Below are 16,028 nucleotides of genomic sequence, written 5' to 3'. Positions count from 1 at the left end.
CTCTGACTAGTTCCCAGTCACACTTCCCTTCTGTTCCTCAGACTCACCAGGCATACCCAAGGGCCTTGCCAACTGCTGCTCTCTCTACCCTCCAGATTCTCCCCAGCTCCTCTCTCCCTTGAGGTCTCAGGCTCAGTCACCTTGTTGGGGAGGCCTTCTTTGATCTCACTACATAAAACAGCACTCCCCTCTTTGCTTTCTACCCCCCTTACCCTGCTTTGTTTTTCTTTGTAGCACTTACTGTCTCCTAGCATATTATACATTTATTTGCTATTTTGTGGATCCCATCAGTAGAGGGTACGTTCCATGAGGGCAGACACTTGGTCTGTTGTGTTTGCTTCCAAGGCTTAGAACAGAGTTTGGCACATAAATAAAGGAGATTTATAATTTACAAATGAATAATAAAATATATAAAGAAATAAAGATATAATAATAATAAAAATATAAATAAAGGGGGCTCGATAAGTTTCTCTAGTATAAATGACTAGACTGATTCCTAACAAAGCAGGGGCTCAAACTCAGGACATTGAATTCTCCCTTGACTGCTATTTGCATGCACCTGCTGTTTGGTACCAGAGTCCCAGTGCTGGGGAGAGGAGTCCAATTCAGTATGTTGGCATGGGTGGGAAGGAAAGGGCTGTCTTTTCCTCTTCATCAGAAAATCTACCTTCTTGAGATTGAAGGACAAGAAGGGGACAGACCCAGTGGGTCTCTGACTGATAACGTGAGAAGGCGAAGTTGGGAAGATGGCAGTGAGGCCACAAGAGGCTCAGAGCAGTGCTTGCTCATGCTAAGGAGAAGGGAGAACATCTCTGGGCGGTGACTGGCCCTGGTGGGGCAAAGCAAAAGTGGAGAGGCAGCTGCAGTTTGTCTTCCTCCCAAAGATCTGGCTTCCTGCCACCAGCCCTCTAAGACCAAGCCTGGGCTGAGCATAGGAATCAGAGCACTGAGTACTAACTGCCCTGGGAGGATAAAACCTGCTCTATTTGTTGGTGCTCAAGGAGACATTTAAATAGCATTTTGGTGGTAGCTCTTTCTCCTTGCCCAGACCACCCCCTGTGAGTGGCAGAGCAGACGTCAGAGGGACCTGGTCATGGAGCTGTGCGCATACACCAAGGTCAATATCCCAAGACCCCCTCCCACGCTCCCAGCCTTCAATGATCCCTCCCTTGGACTTTATGGAAACCCCAACCTACTTAATTCTAATATTTAGCAGTGTCTGTGGTCTCCACTAGATTATAATCTCTTAGGCTCTTTGAGAGCAGGCTTCTGCCTTATTTTTCTGTATCCTCCATCTCACTGATCCAAGCCTTTTAAGCAAGATGGTCCTAGAGAGGGGCAGGGCACTGCTGGATGACTTGGGAATGCCCAGCAGGGTGGGGGCAGAAATAGGAGCGAGGAGGCTGAAGGAAATGGCAAGGATGAGTCTCCAGGAGGGCTGTAGGAGGCCCAGGTCTTTTGTGCAGGAGACAGGACCCAAAGTTGTGGATTCTGGAGCATGCCCCCTCAAAAGGGAATTGAGAGAGGGGTTGGGTCAATGCCCTCATTTGGCAGGTTAAGTGACTTGCCCGTGATCAAGACAAGTCCCCCACTCTAGTGAGAAGGTTCTTTTGGGCTAGTAGGGCCCTCCTGAGTTCAATGCCAGCCTGCCTGGGCCTTCAGGGCAGCCTGAAGGATGTTGCTGCTGTTGCAGCTTTAAACCAGGGTACAGGGTGGGGGCACATTTTGGTTGTGATAGCTTATCCCCCCACTGGCACCCCAGCCCAGGGCTCTGGCCCCTTGGGGCGTTGATTTGTTTTTAGGGAAGGAGGAATGGGTTTCACTCACGCTACATCCTCTCTCAGCCCTTTCTTTATGCTGGGGCCCCCCAGGTGGGGGCCTCAGGCCTCATAGCTAATTGCTTATTAAAGAGCATGAACGAGCTTCCCTCAACCCCATCCCTCCCTAGAGCAGGGATGTTTCCCTACTTCTCTCTGCTGTCACTGGTGAAGGAGCTGGTGTCTCTCTCAGACCAGCCCCTCTCTGACCTCTCCCTGGTGGCCAAGTCCCAGTAGGTCTGACTCTGGGCCCTGCTCAGCAGCCACGTCCTGCGTTGTGGAGGCCCTTAGCAACCAGTGTTCCTCAGCCTCCGTGGACTGAGCTCTTGCCCCCACCTCCATCCATCCCCCACCTGCACCCCACCTTGCCCCAGCACTTACAACTTCTCCAGCAGGGACAGTCCCAAGAAGGATCCATTCCGGAGCCCAGTGATCTTGTTGTTGCTCAAGAGCCTGAAGGAACAGGGAGAACACAGACAGGAGAGCATGCTGTTAGGAGCTGGAAAGTGGGGATGCAGTGGGGGTCCAGTTTCACCATCACAGCCATGTTGCATTCTGTATAAATGGTGCCCCCTGAAGTTGTGCAAGGTGGCAGTGTCGCCCTCTGCCCCAGGAGATTATAGGGAGGAGCCAGCAAATGGTTCAGGCAGACTGGTCAGTCCACTGAGCCCCAAATCAGACATTTCACTTGCCCTTGGTCCCCCCAGGGCCTGGATTTGACTTAGGGCTCTGTACGCAGGTGAGCCGAGCAAATTGCAGTGAAATTGCAGTGCCACTTTACACCTTGGAACTACAGGGCCTGTGGGGACAGAGTCCCAGAGAGCAGTTTCCAGGCTCTTGGCCTCATGTGGAAAGGTCCTGGCTCAGGTAGTAGATGGTCATCAGCTGTGACTAGTTGGCCATCAGCTGTTACCGGTTAGCCATTAGCCACTGATATAACTGCTGTGGCTACATTGGTTGGCTGGTTGGCAGAGAAGCAGATGGCAGATTGTGGATCGTGTGGCTCCTGCTTCCTGTGTCTCCAACCCAGCCGCCAGCGAGAATATAGTGGTATGACTCCCCTATCCATGGCTCTGTGGGTGTTCCTTTTCGGCCTCACCGTATCCTGCGTTCTAGTGTGGGGAGCGGGAGCTGAGGCCCTGCATGACAGGGTCCATCCCACAACGCCCCCTTCCTGCCCTCCACAGCTCTGTCTTGCTCAAGCCCTCACCCCAATATCCTGAGAATGGCCTGGATTGGGTCAGGGCTCCAGCAGGTGGAACCGAAAGCCCAGCAGGTTTGCAGGCAGAGGGGAGCCCTCCTTGGGTTCTCCAACACTTTCTCTGTGAGCTGAGGACATCACCAGAAGGGGACACTACCAGCCCTGACAGGTCCCCAACTCAGAGGACCTGAGTGCCTCCCCACGCCTGTCTGTAGCCTTAACAGAAAACTGCTAGAGCCCTGGGCCAGGGGGAACCCCTGGCCTCAGCCTTTGTGCCCACTAGGAGCTCTGTTTATTTATTTGTTTGTATTTAGGGAAGGAGGAAAGAGGCCCCAAGCCAACTGTCTGAGCCTGCTCTGCCCAGCCACTCAGCCTTCCTCTGCCAGCCTCCCTATTCGGCGGAGGAAGTTTCAGACCCCCTGAAGGGTTCATCCCTTGAGTTAATTACTTATTAAAAAGCTTTAATGAGACTCTCAGCCCAAACTTTTGCCTGCCCTGGGTTGAAGCAAAGGGTTGCTGCTCTTCTTTGCGCCTACTGTCGGCTGGGGAAAGGCCAGAGGGACAGGCCTCGGGCATTCTCGAGTGGGCAGCCTCTGGGCCGGACAGTAAGGGAGAGGGCAGGGACCGGGGACAAGGCATGCGAGGAGCTGTCAGAGTTCTGCCCCACAGCTCACTGGAAGTGGGTGGGTGAAGGTACTGAGAGGACCCCAGACATATGACGTTTCATCTACTCCTTGTTCAAGAGACGCACGGAGAACAGACAATGGCCAGGATGGAGGCAGGAGTGGAAGGGGCTTTCTGGGTCAATGGGAAGGGGTAGAGACCTCATCTCCTTCCTCCCTTGTCCCCTCTCCAGATAGACCCTTCCTACCCTTCTGGTCTCCACCTAACTGTCCCCCCAAAGTTGGCATTTCCCAGCAGGACCTGAGGGATGACTGGGGGGAGGGGTTCAGGGGGGAATTCTGGGTTTCCAAAGTGCTTTACATACACACCTAACATTCTCTTGATATTTCAAAACATACATCGCAGTAGTCATTGTATGAGCAGTTAGAACTTTCACGACTCCCTTTATTTTATGGATTAGGATAGTTTTATTTCACATTACACATGGTGGTAGTAAATCATAAGTAATCTTGTCAGTTCTTAGTGCCTCTAATGTTCTCATTCAGGCCTTGGTGGGCCTGGGGTGGCCCCCTTGTTGGTGACAGGCTCTTGAGGACGTGTTTTTTAAATCAAAGCCCGCCTCACCTCATCTCCAGTTCATTCCACTCATACAGCCCCAGTTTGAGGTTCAGAGGTTGCAGTTAATGTCGGAGAAGGCTACAGGACCCCTCGGTATCTTAGGAATGTCGGGGAGGGGTCCTGAAATGTCAGGAAGAAGGGTGGGCAAAGGGTATCCATGTCACCTCCTCCCACCCCAAGGGCCTCCCCCAGGTTTGTGGGGAGGAAAGAGGATGGGGATGCTGATGGGGTGCATGGGGGGGGTGTTTGTGAAGAGAGGGGAACAGGGCTGCCAGATTATCACAGTCCTATCCAGGAAGGAAGAGGCCTGAGAACATTATTTCTCACACTTGTGTTGAGTAGGGACCTGCTAAAGGGAGAGAAAAATGTATCTTATTTCCTAGGAATATGTCTTGAGGATTCCAGTTTGAGAAACATTGACTTTAGAAATGAAAGTCTCACACTATGAAAATGCCTTCTAATAAAACATTATCTGTACAAGATTTTGTTTTAAAGATCATTGAATTGAAAACAAAATATTTAAAAATTCTCCGACTCCCAAAACCCTAAGATTAAAATCTGGGATCCTAACTTGAGAGCCGTGTCGAGACTGGGCTAGAGGTGGTGTTGGTCGTTCTCCAGACTCTTCAGCCTTTAGGCCTTGAATCCTTTGCACATGCCCCAAATTCTTTCCCCCAGAGCTGGCCAACAGAAGTACAATGCAAGCCGCGTATGTATGTTCACGTCGCCACATTTAAAAAAATTAAAATTAATTAATTTTAATAACATTTTATTTAACTCAATGTACCCAAAATGCTATCATTTCAACATGTAATCAATATACCAAATTATTACTGAGATCTTTTCCTTTTCTTTTTGTACCACGTCTTCAGAATCTGGTGTGCATGCTACTCCTCTAGCACACGTGCATTCAGAGGAGCCACATTACGTGTGCTCAGGAGCCACATGGGACTAGTGGCTTTAACCCTTATCTAGTTTCCTTGTCAGCAGCACTTCCCCAGGAGGAAGTCTGAGTTGCCTGAGACTTCCAGGGTGGTGTGTGTGTGTGTGTGTGTGTGTGTGTGTGTGTGTGTGTGTGGCGTGGGAGGACAGCCATGGACTGAGGACCGGCCCCTGAGGCAGGTGAAGACCTGCCTCTGGACCAGAACAGCTCATCTCTTTCATCCCACCCCTCTCCACCCTGAGCCCAGACCCCCGGTAGGCCAGGCCCCCCTCCCTCTGAGGCAGCCTCTGCTATGCTGTGCTGGGGAGGAGACGGCAGAATAGGGTGAGGGTCAGCTGCAGCCCACACTTTCGGCTTGGCTAGTCCAGTGCAATGTCCAGCACTGAAGTCTTGAAATGAGACTTTTTTTCCTTGTTGCAGAGAACATGTCACCAATACCCCACTCGAAGCCATTCACAAAAGCAGGGGCACCAGGCAAACAGCATTTCATCCTCCGATGGGCCCCCTTCTTGCCACATTTCCAGTTCTTGGACAGACTTTAGGAAGATATCTATATGATTCAAATCCCCAGATACCCAGAACTGGATCTTCTGGCTTTAATAACCTAAATAGGGCTGAGGAAATTTTACTTTAGACTCAGATTATCCAGAAAATGACCTCAATTGTACTTGTCGGTACCGTTCTCTGGAGGTGCCCCTTGTGGGTCTGGTCAGGGAGGTGAGGGCAGTAATTTGTGTCTGGCGTTGTTATGGGCAGGTAGGAAGCTGGCAGTTACAGGGCTGCTAGTGGGGTAGGTGAGCACACACATACACACACACACCTTCCCCCAGTGGGAAGAAAGACACTTCCACCACACTAGGCTGTCTCATGGGAGGAAGAGGCAAGGCAGCCCCAACAATTGGGCAGGGGAGGAGTGAGCCTCGGCCCCAGCTCTTTCCAGTGTCACAGACACAGTGCCAGTCTGGGCCCCATCTTAATCCCCCAGTCCCCCATCAGACAGACACCTCCTCAGCCTCCACCAGCCTCTAACCCTGCAACAGCATGAGGCGTCAGGTGGATTTCCTTCCCAGCCACGCTTGCTAGCCCCACCTCACAGACCTCTGGTCACCCAGCCCAGCACCTTCAGCTGCTTTCAGATTTTCATAGGAAGGCAGCCAGTCCCCGGAGTCCCGTTCTCTGCCCCCGATTCTGAAATCTGGCCAAGGAGAGGGGGCACACAGAGTCCATTCCAGAACTCTCTCCCAACTAGGGTCCTATTTTAGGGAACAGAAGCAAGCGGACTTACCACTAATGAGGCTGGAGGCCAAGGGAGCGAGTGGCTGGCGTCTACAGAGAGGCCTGTGGCCTCTGGGAAGCCACAGGAACTCACCAGATCCCAGCCCGACATCAAAGATGACCCTGCAGGGGTCATGCGGGCACTGCTCTGTGGACCACGGGGCCGGCACATGCCTGCACTAAAAGGTTCTCCCGTATGCAGCAAGAGTCACTAACGTCCCCCACCCCACCTCAACACACAGATGCAAGGACCACAGGTCTGGATGCTGGGCATCTGTGTTCTCCCGGGAGTTGGAGCCTAGAATGTAGGCCACTGCCCAGGACCTCTGGGCTGGGAAGGCCTCTTCTCTAACACTGCTGCTGGCATCTTGGCAGTATCTTAGGGAGCCCATCAGTGAGGGGAGGAAGGTGGGCTGCTTGCTGATACCAAAAAGGCCTCAGGCCCATAATCCTCTCTGAACCATCAAGTGACACAGGACGCCCAGTCCCTCCCACAGGTGCAGTGCCCAGCGTCTTCAAGCATTTCCAGGGCCCACAAAGATATCTGAATCCTTAAAAATCATAATTGCCTCTGAAATATAAATGCTACAAAACTAAAATTAATAAATACTTAACTAAATAATTCCCAAATATCATCCTATGTCAGTTAGCAATAATTGTTATGTTTCTGAAGGATGGGGGTGCATTTTAGTATGGCTGATATGACAGTAGAACCTCTTAAAAGTGAGACTGCCTCTGGTCCACCCTCAGGCTAAAGGCTGCCCTCCTGTGGCTTCCTTTCCCCACCAGGCTGCCCTTCATGTCCGTTTGGTTTGATTGCACAGGATGTAAATGTTGGAATACTCCTGTGCTTCCCGGTGATTCTGTCCCTTGGCTGGAAGTCTGTCCAGTGAGCCCGGAACCCCTGCTGGTTAGCAGGAGACCCAGGTAGGGCCTTCCTTCCCCAGACTTAACAGGACCATGTCCTGAGACACTCTCTGACCTCGGCCTTGAAGCTGGGCTGTCCAGGCAGGGCCTTAGGTCAAAGTCAAGAGAGAAAACAGTCTCACTAGGACTCCTATGAATGGGGCCTTCTTGTATCCTTTTCTCTAACCCACCCTCTCTACAAGGGTATCCCATCTTGGTGGTGAGCAGGAAGAACCAAGAAATTGGGGGCTGGGAGGGGGAGTAAACTTGAGGGAGTCTGTAGCCTGAGAAAAAGTGCTACAGGTGTTTAATGGGGACTTGGGGGCCCCCAGCACCCTAGCTTGAGCACATGGAATCAAATCTGCTGTGATCGTTCCCACCTAGGCATTTATTCATGCATTCTTCAAACCTACACTAACACCTATCATGTGCTCAGCCCTGTGCGATACACTAGGACTTCAGACATCAGTGAGACATGGTGTCTATAATCTCCCATGCGTGGAATGTAGAGGGAGATGTGTCAGACAGGATGGAATGTTTGTGAGTGTGTGTCCACCTGATTTGAGGAAGATGGGAAGTTACTCCCTGTCCATCTTCGGTACTTCCTCCATCATGACCTAAAATCTCACCACCGGGGAGTCAAGCTTTTGGGTGAAGAAAGTGAGTTTCTCTTCAAATACAAGTAAACTTGAAAGGATCAATCTGTTATCAGTCTTTTATACCTAAGTATAAGTTAGTCCTTTAATCTTTCTGTCTTAGAAATTTTCCTTGGGAGCCCTGAGGCCCAGATCCTGTCCTGCTTTGTGAGTCTGTATCCATCTCCATGATGAGACTCTAAGGTCCTGAGGCTGGCAGGGGCCAGGGCTCTCAGCTCCGGGCACAGGGCTGGACACACAGCAGGCTCTAGTTGAATGAATGGAGGGGTGTCTGAAGGGAAGAGCTCTAGGGAAGGTAGAAGTGGGGAGTGGACAGAGGGTTCATGCTGAGCCCTGGTTCTCCCAAGTCAGGGGCAGTTTCCTACCCCCGGCCCCCTTAACACACACACACACACACACACACACACTCACACAGAGTCTTGGCAGAGCTTCCTCCTGAGCTAACCTGGCTCCAAGCACAGTCCCTCTGGGACACCTCTCCCACAGGGGTACCATAGTCTGGAAGCTGAACAGGAGAGGGAGAGAAAACACTGGGAGGATTGCTTCAGAGACCAAGGTCCCACTTTTCCTGGGTGAGTCTGATTTCAAATACTCTGTGCAGTGCTTTTGTACAGTGGTCCCCTAAGTATACTTGTTAGACTATCAGTGGGGATGGGTGCCCCTTTTCCAGGCTCACAAATCCATGTGGAGGAAGTGGATTAGCATATCTCCCCTGCCCTGGCCCCCCATCTCTGGTCAGTGTGGCAAGAGGCTGACTGAGAGTAGGAGCCCTAGGTTCTGGCTAGAGCTCTGTGACCTTGGGCACATCAGCCCCCTCTTGGGGTTTTCTTCTCAGTAAAAGAAGGGTCTGGACTGAAGTCACACACTCCTCATATTTGATGGCTTTTCCCACCCTGGATATGGAGACTCTTGGAGCCTGAAGTGTAGGGTTTCTGCCTCACTACACAGTTCCCAGCAGGCAAAGAGCCCTGGGAGTTGGGGGCGGGGGCTCTCCGGCCTTCCCTTTCCAGCTGGGAGATGTCTGGCCCCTCAAGTTCAGGCTGGATCTCCCTCCTCAGGCCTGCAGTTCTCTCCGCCCCATTCCCTGCTCCTCTGTGACAAATTGGTTCCCCTGCCCCTCACCTGGCCCCATCCATCTTGCACACCCTTTGCTCCCCCATCCTGCCTCTTCCCACTCCCAGGGCCTGGAAAGCTGGGTCCTGGGAGGCTGCTCAAGTTAGCTACACTCCACAGTTTCTCTGCTCACCCACCCCCATCACGCAGTCCTAAAAACAAAGGAATGTTCTGGAGTTTGGGAAGGATGCCCCTCACCCCCAGGAGGGAGGAAGGGGAGGAGGCAGCCTTGTCCTGTCAGTGTCTGAGCTCTAAATAGAACAGAGGGGCTGGACTGGGGGAATGAAAATAAACAGCCCCTCTGAGCAGCCTCTTCCTAGCAGTTACCGGATTTTCCTTCTGGTTCCTCAGCCCAGGGCCATTTCCCTCCTTTCTCCTCCCCTGCTCTCTGTCTGGTCCTAGGGAGACACAGGGCAGTCTCTCCCTCAGGGTGATGGGGGACTGAGAGGTCCTGGTTCAGGCTGTGTGGCATTGAGGAACTTGCCTCCCCTCTCTGGACTTTGGTGAGGAGAGCCCACTGAATGGAAGGCCAGGGATCAACTCAGAGGTGGCTGGAACTTTTTCTCCCTCAGGAAAGGGTTCTTATCCCAATGACTCCCATGTGGCATAAACTTAGAAACACTCTCTCCCTTTAAAAACATGACCCCAAATTTAAGGGTCAATTTCTGGTTAGGTTCAAATTACACTGGTTTGCCTGTGCCTTTGGGGAAATTCTCAGACTCACCCCCAGGTCTAGGGAGTGCCCGCACCTCCAAACCTCAACACAAAGGGATGATCCATGCTAGCCAGCAGAAAGACTTCTTTGGGGATCAGGAGTGGCTGGGTTCATGAATAATTCAGGCCAAATAACCCATTCTGGGTCCTGGACCCACTGGGGGGGCTCAATTATAGGTGTTGTCTTTGGAGCTCAGCGCTATGGCCTCTCCAGTATCTTTGGTGCAATGAGGACTCAACCAGTGAACCCCAGAGGGCTCTGTTCTCTTCCAGTACTCCCCTGAGATGGGACCCTGGACCCTGACTTCTTGCACTAGATGAAGTGCAAGGGCAGGGCTTCCCAAGACCTCCAGGAAGTGGCCAGCAACCTCCAGCCCCTCCAGCAGGTAGGTGGGAAGAGTCAGGGAGGGGCTTGGACTTCTTTTGGGCTCCTCACTTCAGTCAGGTGGAGTCAGGGACCCCACCTTGGGTGCTGCAGCTGAGACTTTGCACCATCGAGGGTAAGGGAATGTGTTGTAGTCTGCTGCCTCCTCCCACCTCTGCTTCTTCCCTCTTTCCTTCTTTCTCTTCTGTCTCTCCCCCTCCCCCCTCCTCCCCTCACAAAAGCTCTCTGTACACAGCCACTTCCTTTGGCTGCTGTCTCTGAGCCCAGACCTTATGAGAACCATATGGGGGAAAGAGGCTGGAAGAGTAGGGGGTGGGGAAGCCAGCATCTTTCCACTCCCCTTAGGCTATGTGCATGGCAGTTGGCACACTTTGCCCCAAACTCCCCTAACTAACTGGATCCTGGTGACTGGAGTGACTGGAGTGAGGGGAGGGCCCAATCCAGAGCTGGGGGTCCAGAGGGAGATCTGTGCTGAAGAACCACTTCCCTGAGGCTAGGCTGTGAAGGGCACTCCCCTCCCCTCATGGTATTTCTGCAGACCACCAAACTCACAGCAAAAGGACCCAGCTACTGCTAGGCGCATCTGTGTGGCAAATGCCCCTTCTCCCCTGTGTGGGCAGCCTATCTGGTGTGCAACCCCCCCTGAACAGGGAGGCTGACTGGATGAGGGTTTGTTGGCTCTGGGAGAATCCGGAATGACCTGTCCCATTTCTGTCCCCCTCCCCACCCAGCCTAGGAATGTTCCCAGGTCAAAAGGGCCTGGGTCCTGCTGGGAAGGAACAGTTTTTTTAAAGCAGCTTTTGTGTTCATTAGGTCCCAAGTCCAGCTAGGTGAACAGTGAGTCCCTCCCTTGAGAGGAACACTAAGAGAACCTGACCAGGTAATCCTGAGGCTGGCATGGCTAGCTGGGTGACTATTAGCCAGATCCCAGACCTCTCCTTGCTCAGCTGTAAGATGTGTGTGCACGGGCTGGACTTGCTGACCTCTCTGATCTCTAAGGCCCTTTTCAGAGTTCACGGTCTAGGAGTCTATGGCACTGGCTGGTATCCTCTGAGGGGCTGCTCAGATGTCCTGGGAAGTCCTCCTAGGAGATTTTCTTCTGGAGTTATCTATCATAGTTCTTCCCTGGAATTCCTTATAATGCCCCCTCCCCCTCACTCTAACTGCCAGATCTGAGAACGAAAGGGCAGGCCCATCAGCTGCTGCCCAGGGGTGGGTGGGGGGCTCACATTGGTCTTCATCTCCCTTCCACACCCAGGTTCTCCCTGTAATGAGCCACCCCCACGAAACCTTCCTCCCCAAAGGACAGGAGCATAAGTGCCCACAGCTGTCGTTTAGACTGGGCCATGAGACTGGGGGGTAGGGGGTGGGGTGGGACAGATGGATCAGGAAGGAAGCCAAGAGTACTGCTTTCCTGGAAAACTGCAGATGAAAATCCATTAGAGGGAGAAAAAATAAAAGCAAAGGGTGGGTGGGGGGGGACACGCAGCCTGCAAAAACAGAAGGGAGAAGTTGAGATAACAGGGTGGAGGTGGAAGGGTTTTTGGTGAGATAAATAGGACTGCTCGCGGACATGCATTTGAGCTGCTTGGAGGCCTTCTCTGAGCAGAGGCTCCTTGTAGACAGGCACTTATCTAGCCTTTCTCTGCCTGAACAGTCCCGGCACTCAGTGCCTGCCGGGTTTCCCAAGGGGGAGTCCCAGGGTGGTTTGTGAAGGGGACGGGGATCTGGTGGTGGACCACTCTGCAGAAAAGCAGGGGAGGAGGAGGGAGGATAAAGCCGCAAGCTGCTGGCTAAAGTCCTGTTGTGTATACCAGGTGACAGGCAAAAAGGTGAAAGGAGACATTTATGTGGAAAAAGAAAAAAGAGTAAAGAGGAGTTTGGGTGGGTGTGGAGGTCTTCGAGCTCTTAGTCTCTTGCACTGCTGCCAGGCTGAGGCAGCAGCCCTTCCAGGCCTCTCTTCCTTCTTCCCTCAAGAAGCATGCTGGGGTAGGACTGGGTATGCTGGACGCCCTGAAACCCAATTAGAGAATCCTTGTCTGGCTTCTGCTAAATAACTTGGGTTTTTTTTTTTCCCTTAGAAGCCAGTTTTTTTTGGGGTGTGTGTGGAGGGTAGTAATGAGGATCAGGATTATGTGGAGTCTGGGGAGGTGGGGAGCCTAGGAAATATGCCTGCAATTGGGCTTCAGTCACATTCCAGGCTGTTGGGCAAGTGGGCTCTCAGGGCTTCTCTGGCCTGTCCTGTCTGTTGCTCCTGTGGGGATGTCCAGCCAGGATCAGGGGCTGTTCCTTTGGAAGGTATCTTAAGCCAGCTAGGTCAGCAGCCTGGGACAAAAGGGGAGGCCCTTTCTCCAGGGATGGTTTGGGATGGGAAGGTGAGCTAGCAGTCATGTTTGCTGCCACCCTGTCATAACATATTCTTACCCAGAGTTGGCCCTGCTCTCTCCTTGGAGTGGCGTTGATGGGAATTAGGCATGGCTGGAAAGGATTAGTTGCCAAATCATTCTAAGATGTACTGCAAAAGCACCTTTTAATGTCTACCTACTTCTTTCTGCCTTCAGTATGTTAGGATTCCCTAATCTCAGCAAATAGACATACAGAGACAGCATCCCAGGCGTATGTGAGCACAGTCAGAAGATCCAGAACACACACACAACCCTCTCAGAACTGAATTATCATGGCCCAGTGGGGAATCACACAGACACCGGCCCAGCTATTCCACAGAGCAAGCATTTTTCTCCTCCAGAACTGAGTGGGCTAGGAACGCCAGGCCTGTCTGGACCTTTCGACACCAGTGAGCACTCAGAGGGACCTGGAATGAGCAGCCACAGCTGCCTTCTCAGGCCATGACCATTGCCCCCAGCTGCTGAGAGGTTGGAGAGAGCAGACATACAGCCTCCACCCCACTCATGCACACGTGAGTACACACACACACACGCACACACACGCACACGCACACGCGCGCGCGGCTGGGGAAAATGCAGGCCAGGCGGCCAACGTCAGAGGCTGACCAGTCGTGTCCTGTCAGGAAGCGGGCAGCCTCTGAACTCACCCAACCAGAGGCGTTACTGTATTGTTCTGGACACAATCGTACAGACTGTGAGCCAGCCCCGACTCGGGCAAGGGGCGGTGGGGAAACGGCTGCCACTGGGGTCAGGAGGACAAGGAAGGGGAAGCGGCTTGCAGGCTGGATCCAGGACCGGAAAGGAAGGGGCCGCCGCGAGGGCCTGACCCTCCACTCCACGGCGTGCGTGGAGCTCCGAGCACGTGGTCAGCGCAGGAAATCGCTACGGTGGGGAGGGGTCGCTAACTCTCCTACAGTTGCGGGGACTTCAGACCTCCATCGAGGAGGCTTGGGGTTGGGTTGCTGCGCAATGAGCTGCGCTCATAACCAGCAAAACGAGAGCTTAATAAGGCCCTAGCTGGGAGGCAGTCGCCTTCTCACTTAGTCAGGTTTCTTTCTTAGCAATCTTTGCGCAAAAAAGTCAATCGAGAAACAGCCAACGCTCGTGTCTCGTAGAGAGAGGGATGCAGGACCCAGAGCAAAGCTCACTTCCCGGGTGCGCGCGACAGAAGAGGGGTCCAACAGGAATCGGGAGGCCGGGGTTTCATTCAGATCAGAAGCGCCTGCGCCCCAAGGACAGACTTTTGCCAACCTACCCTTCCGCCACCCCTAAGGAGACCGGCTGCAAACGCTCTGCCAGGCTCAGGGAGCGAATGGGGCGCCCCCCACTGGAGGAGGGCCCGCCGGGCGAACCCCGGAGACTCCTCCAGTTCCGCCAGAGACGCCTCGGCGGTGCTAACAACCGCGGGTATGTACTGGGCCACAGGCGTCGATCTTTCCTGAGCCTTTCCCCATCCCACCCACTACAGGTCCCCAAAGTCCTCACCACAAGCACAGTCTGGAAACTCAAGGGGAGTGGGCGTCCCGCCAGCGCTCATTCACCTTCACCTGTGCAGGTGAGTGGGCGCCCGCGGTGCCTCTCTCTGGGGCGTACCCACTCCCTCCAAGCCCCTTCCTCCCTCCATATCCCTGGAGCCCTAATCTCTCCCTGAGTTCTCCAAGCCTCCCTTCTCGGCGCCTGGACTCAGGCCTGTCCCAGAGTCTCTGAAGTGGTGGCGTCGTCCCAGTCCCCCTCTTCCCGCCCCTCCCATCTTGTCTCCATTCGTCCCGGCTCGGGTCGGGCCCTCGGAGTAGGGTACTCACAGGGTAACGGTGCCGTTAGGCAGGAGGCCGGGCTCGGGAAGCTCCGGGAGGTCCCCGCCGCCGCACACAACCCTCCTGCGTGCCGGGTTGGGGGCGCCGCCACTTAGCCCCTTGGGCCGCTCCCCAGAGCACTTGCAGCTGCGGATAGGGACTGGGCATCCCGGCGCGCCCCAAGTCTCGGTCGCCAGGAGCAGTAGCCACGGCAGCAGCGACAGCAGCAGGCGAGCGGGCAACCCCCGCATCCTGCGTCCCCCGGCGCCCATCAGCCCATCGCCCCGCGGGGACCGACAGTGTCAGGGCCCGTCTGCTCGCGGGCCGGAGAGACCCAGGCGTGTGGGAGGCGTACTCAGCAGGAGCCCGGGGCGCCCGAGGGCGGGGCGGGGGGCCCTGGGCGGAGGCAAGCCCCGGGGTCCCCGCCGCCGCACCCCGGGGGCATGTCCGGCGAGCGCCCCAGCGGGGAAGACGCGGGCGCGGCTGTCAGCGCAGCGCAGGCGGCCCTCCGCGGCGCGGCCCGAGTTTCTTAGCGGGACTCCGGGGCTGGTGGAAGCTGGGCTCCTCCGCGTCGCCTGCTCGCTCAGCGCTGGGCTGGGACCTAGCGGATCGCGCCGGGCTCCTGCTGCCGCCGCCGCTGCCGCCGCTCCGTGCCATGGATGGAGGCAACTAGGCACGGCGCCGCTCTCACCGCCGCCGGTCTCCGCCCGCCCTCCCGAGGGGGCGCCCTCCCCTCGCCAGCTTGTCCGTCCGCGAGGCCCTAGCGCCTCCCGAAGCGCAGCCAGGCCTCTGCCTTCATTCTCACGAGAGCTGGCCAGCGGGCTCGAGGCCCCGCGAGTCCCCTGCACCCGCCCTGAACCGAGACTCCTTCTTCCTCTCTCCCCTCTTACCCGAGCCAGGACTCTTCTTCTCCATAACCCATCTCAGACCGTCAAGCCCACCGCCATTACTTTCTACAAAACCCTCCCTCACTCATGCTCATCCAGTCTGCACCCCGATGCTTCTGGGACTTTCATTGACCTGCAGGCTTGACTAGAGATGTCTGGTGTTCCATGTTTTGGATTGAACTTTGTTCGCCGCTCTGGGTTTACTGAGACTCGGCTTCCCTTGACCCCTGAACTGATGGGCCAGTATGGAAGCCTGCTCTCATTCTTACAGCACTGCTCTAAGCCCTGCAGTACACACAGTCGGAGACTACGGAGGCCCAGACCCTCCTCTACTGCAGCGACCTTGCCCAGCAGGGGGTGCATGTCAATTGGCCAAGGTGGGGGCAAAGGCCAGGGCAGACAGGCTAGATCTGGCCTACCACATTTTCCACATCCCAGTGTGTGTGGTGGGGACACGGGGGCAGTGGGAATGAGGGAACCTAAGAAGAGGAAAAGCAGAGATCTGGGGTGGGGGGTGGGTGGGGAGATGATGGGGTGTGTGGAAAGAGCACTGCACTGTGAATCAGAAGCGCCCCGTTCTCGACTGCTCTGTGTGACTTTGGATACAGCCGCTAACATTCTGAGGTCTCTAACCTCTGGGGTCAGAATAGGGCACTGCCTGCCCTAGTTTATGAATGTAAGTTGTGGCATG

At 54.5% G+C, this 16,028-nt stretch overlaps 1 protein-coding gene across 4 annotated transcripts in view; it reads right to left on the bottom strand.

The window, feature by feature from the left end:
• ADGRA2 (adhesion G protein-coupled receptor A2) overlaps positions 1-15,159 on the bottom strand; it is a 35,591-nt gene extending 20,432 nt beyond the window's left edge. For 2 of the 4 annotated variants that reach the window (XM_019748135.3, XM_088793548.1), the window contains exons 1-2: positions 14,460-15,158; positions 2,199-2,270 (exon numbers count right to left, since the gene is read on the bottom strand). In XM_019748135.3, the coding sequence (XP_019603694.3) occupies positions 2,199-2,270; positions 14,460-14,722 (335 nt within the window). In that variant the 5' untranslated portion in view covers positions 14,723-15,158. Of the gene's footprint in view, positions 1-2,198; positions 2,271-14,459 lie in introns of all 4 variants that reach the window. The other 2 variants (XM_088793547.1, XM_088793549.1) reach the window with 2 other exon arrangements.
• Positions 15,160-16,028: the final 869 nt, after the last annotated feature.

This window comes from Rhinolophus sinicus, chromosome 16 (genome assembly GCF_057876585.1).
Source record: "Rhinolophus sinicus isolate RSI-liver-muscle chromosome 16, RSI-T2T, whole genome shotgun sequence".
Lineage (NCBI taxonomy): Eukaryota > Metazoa > Chordata > Mammalia > Chiroptera > Rhinolophidae > Rhinolophus > Rhinolophus sinicus.
The sequence above is the reverse complement of the archived record's forward strand: the minus strand, read 5'-3'. Positions and strand labels throughout refer to the sequence as shown.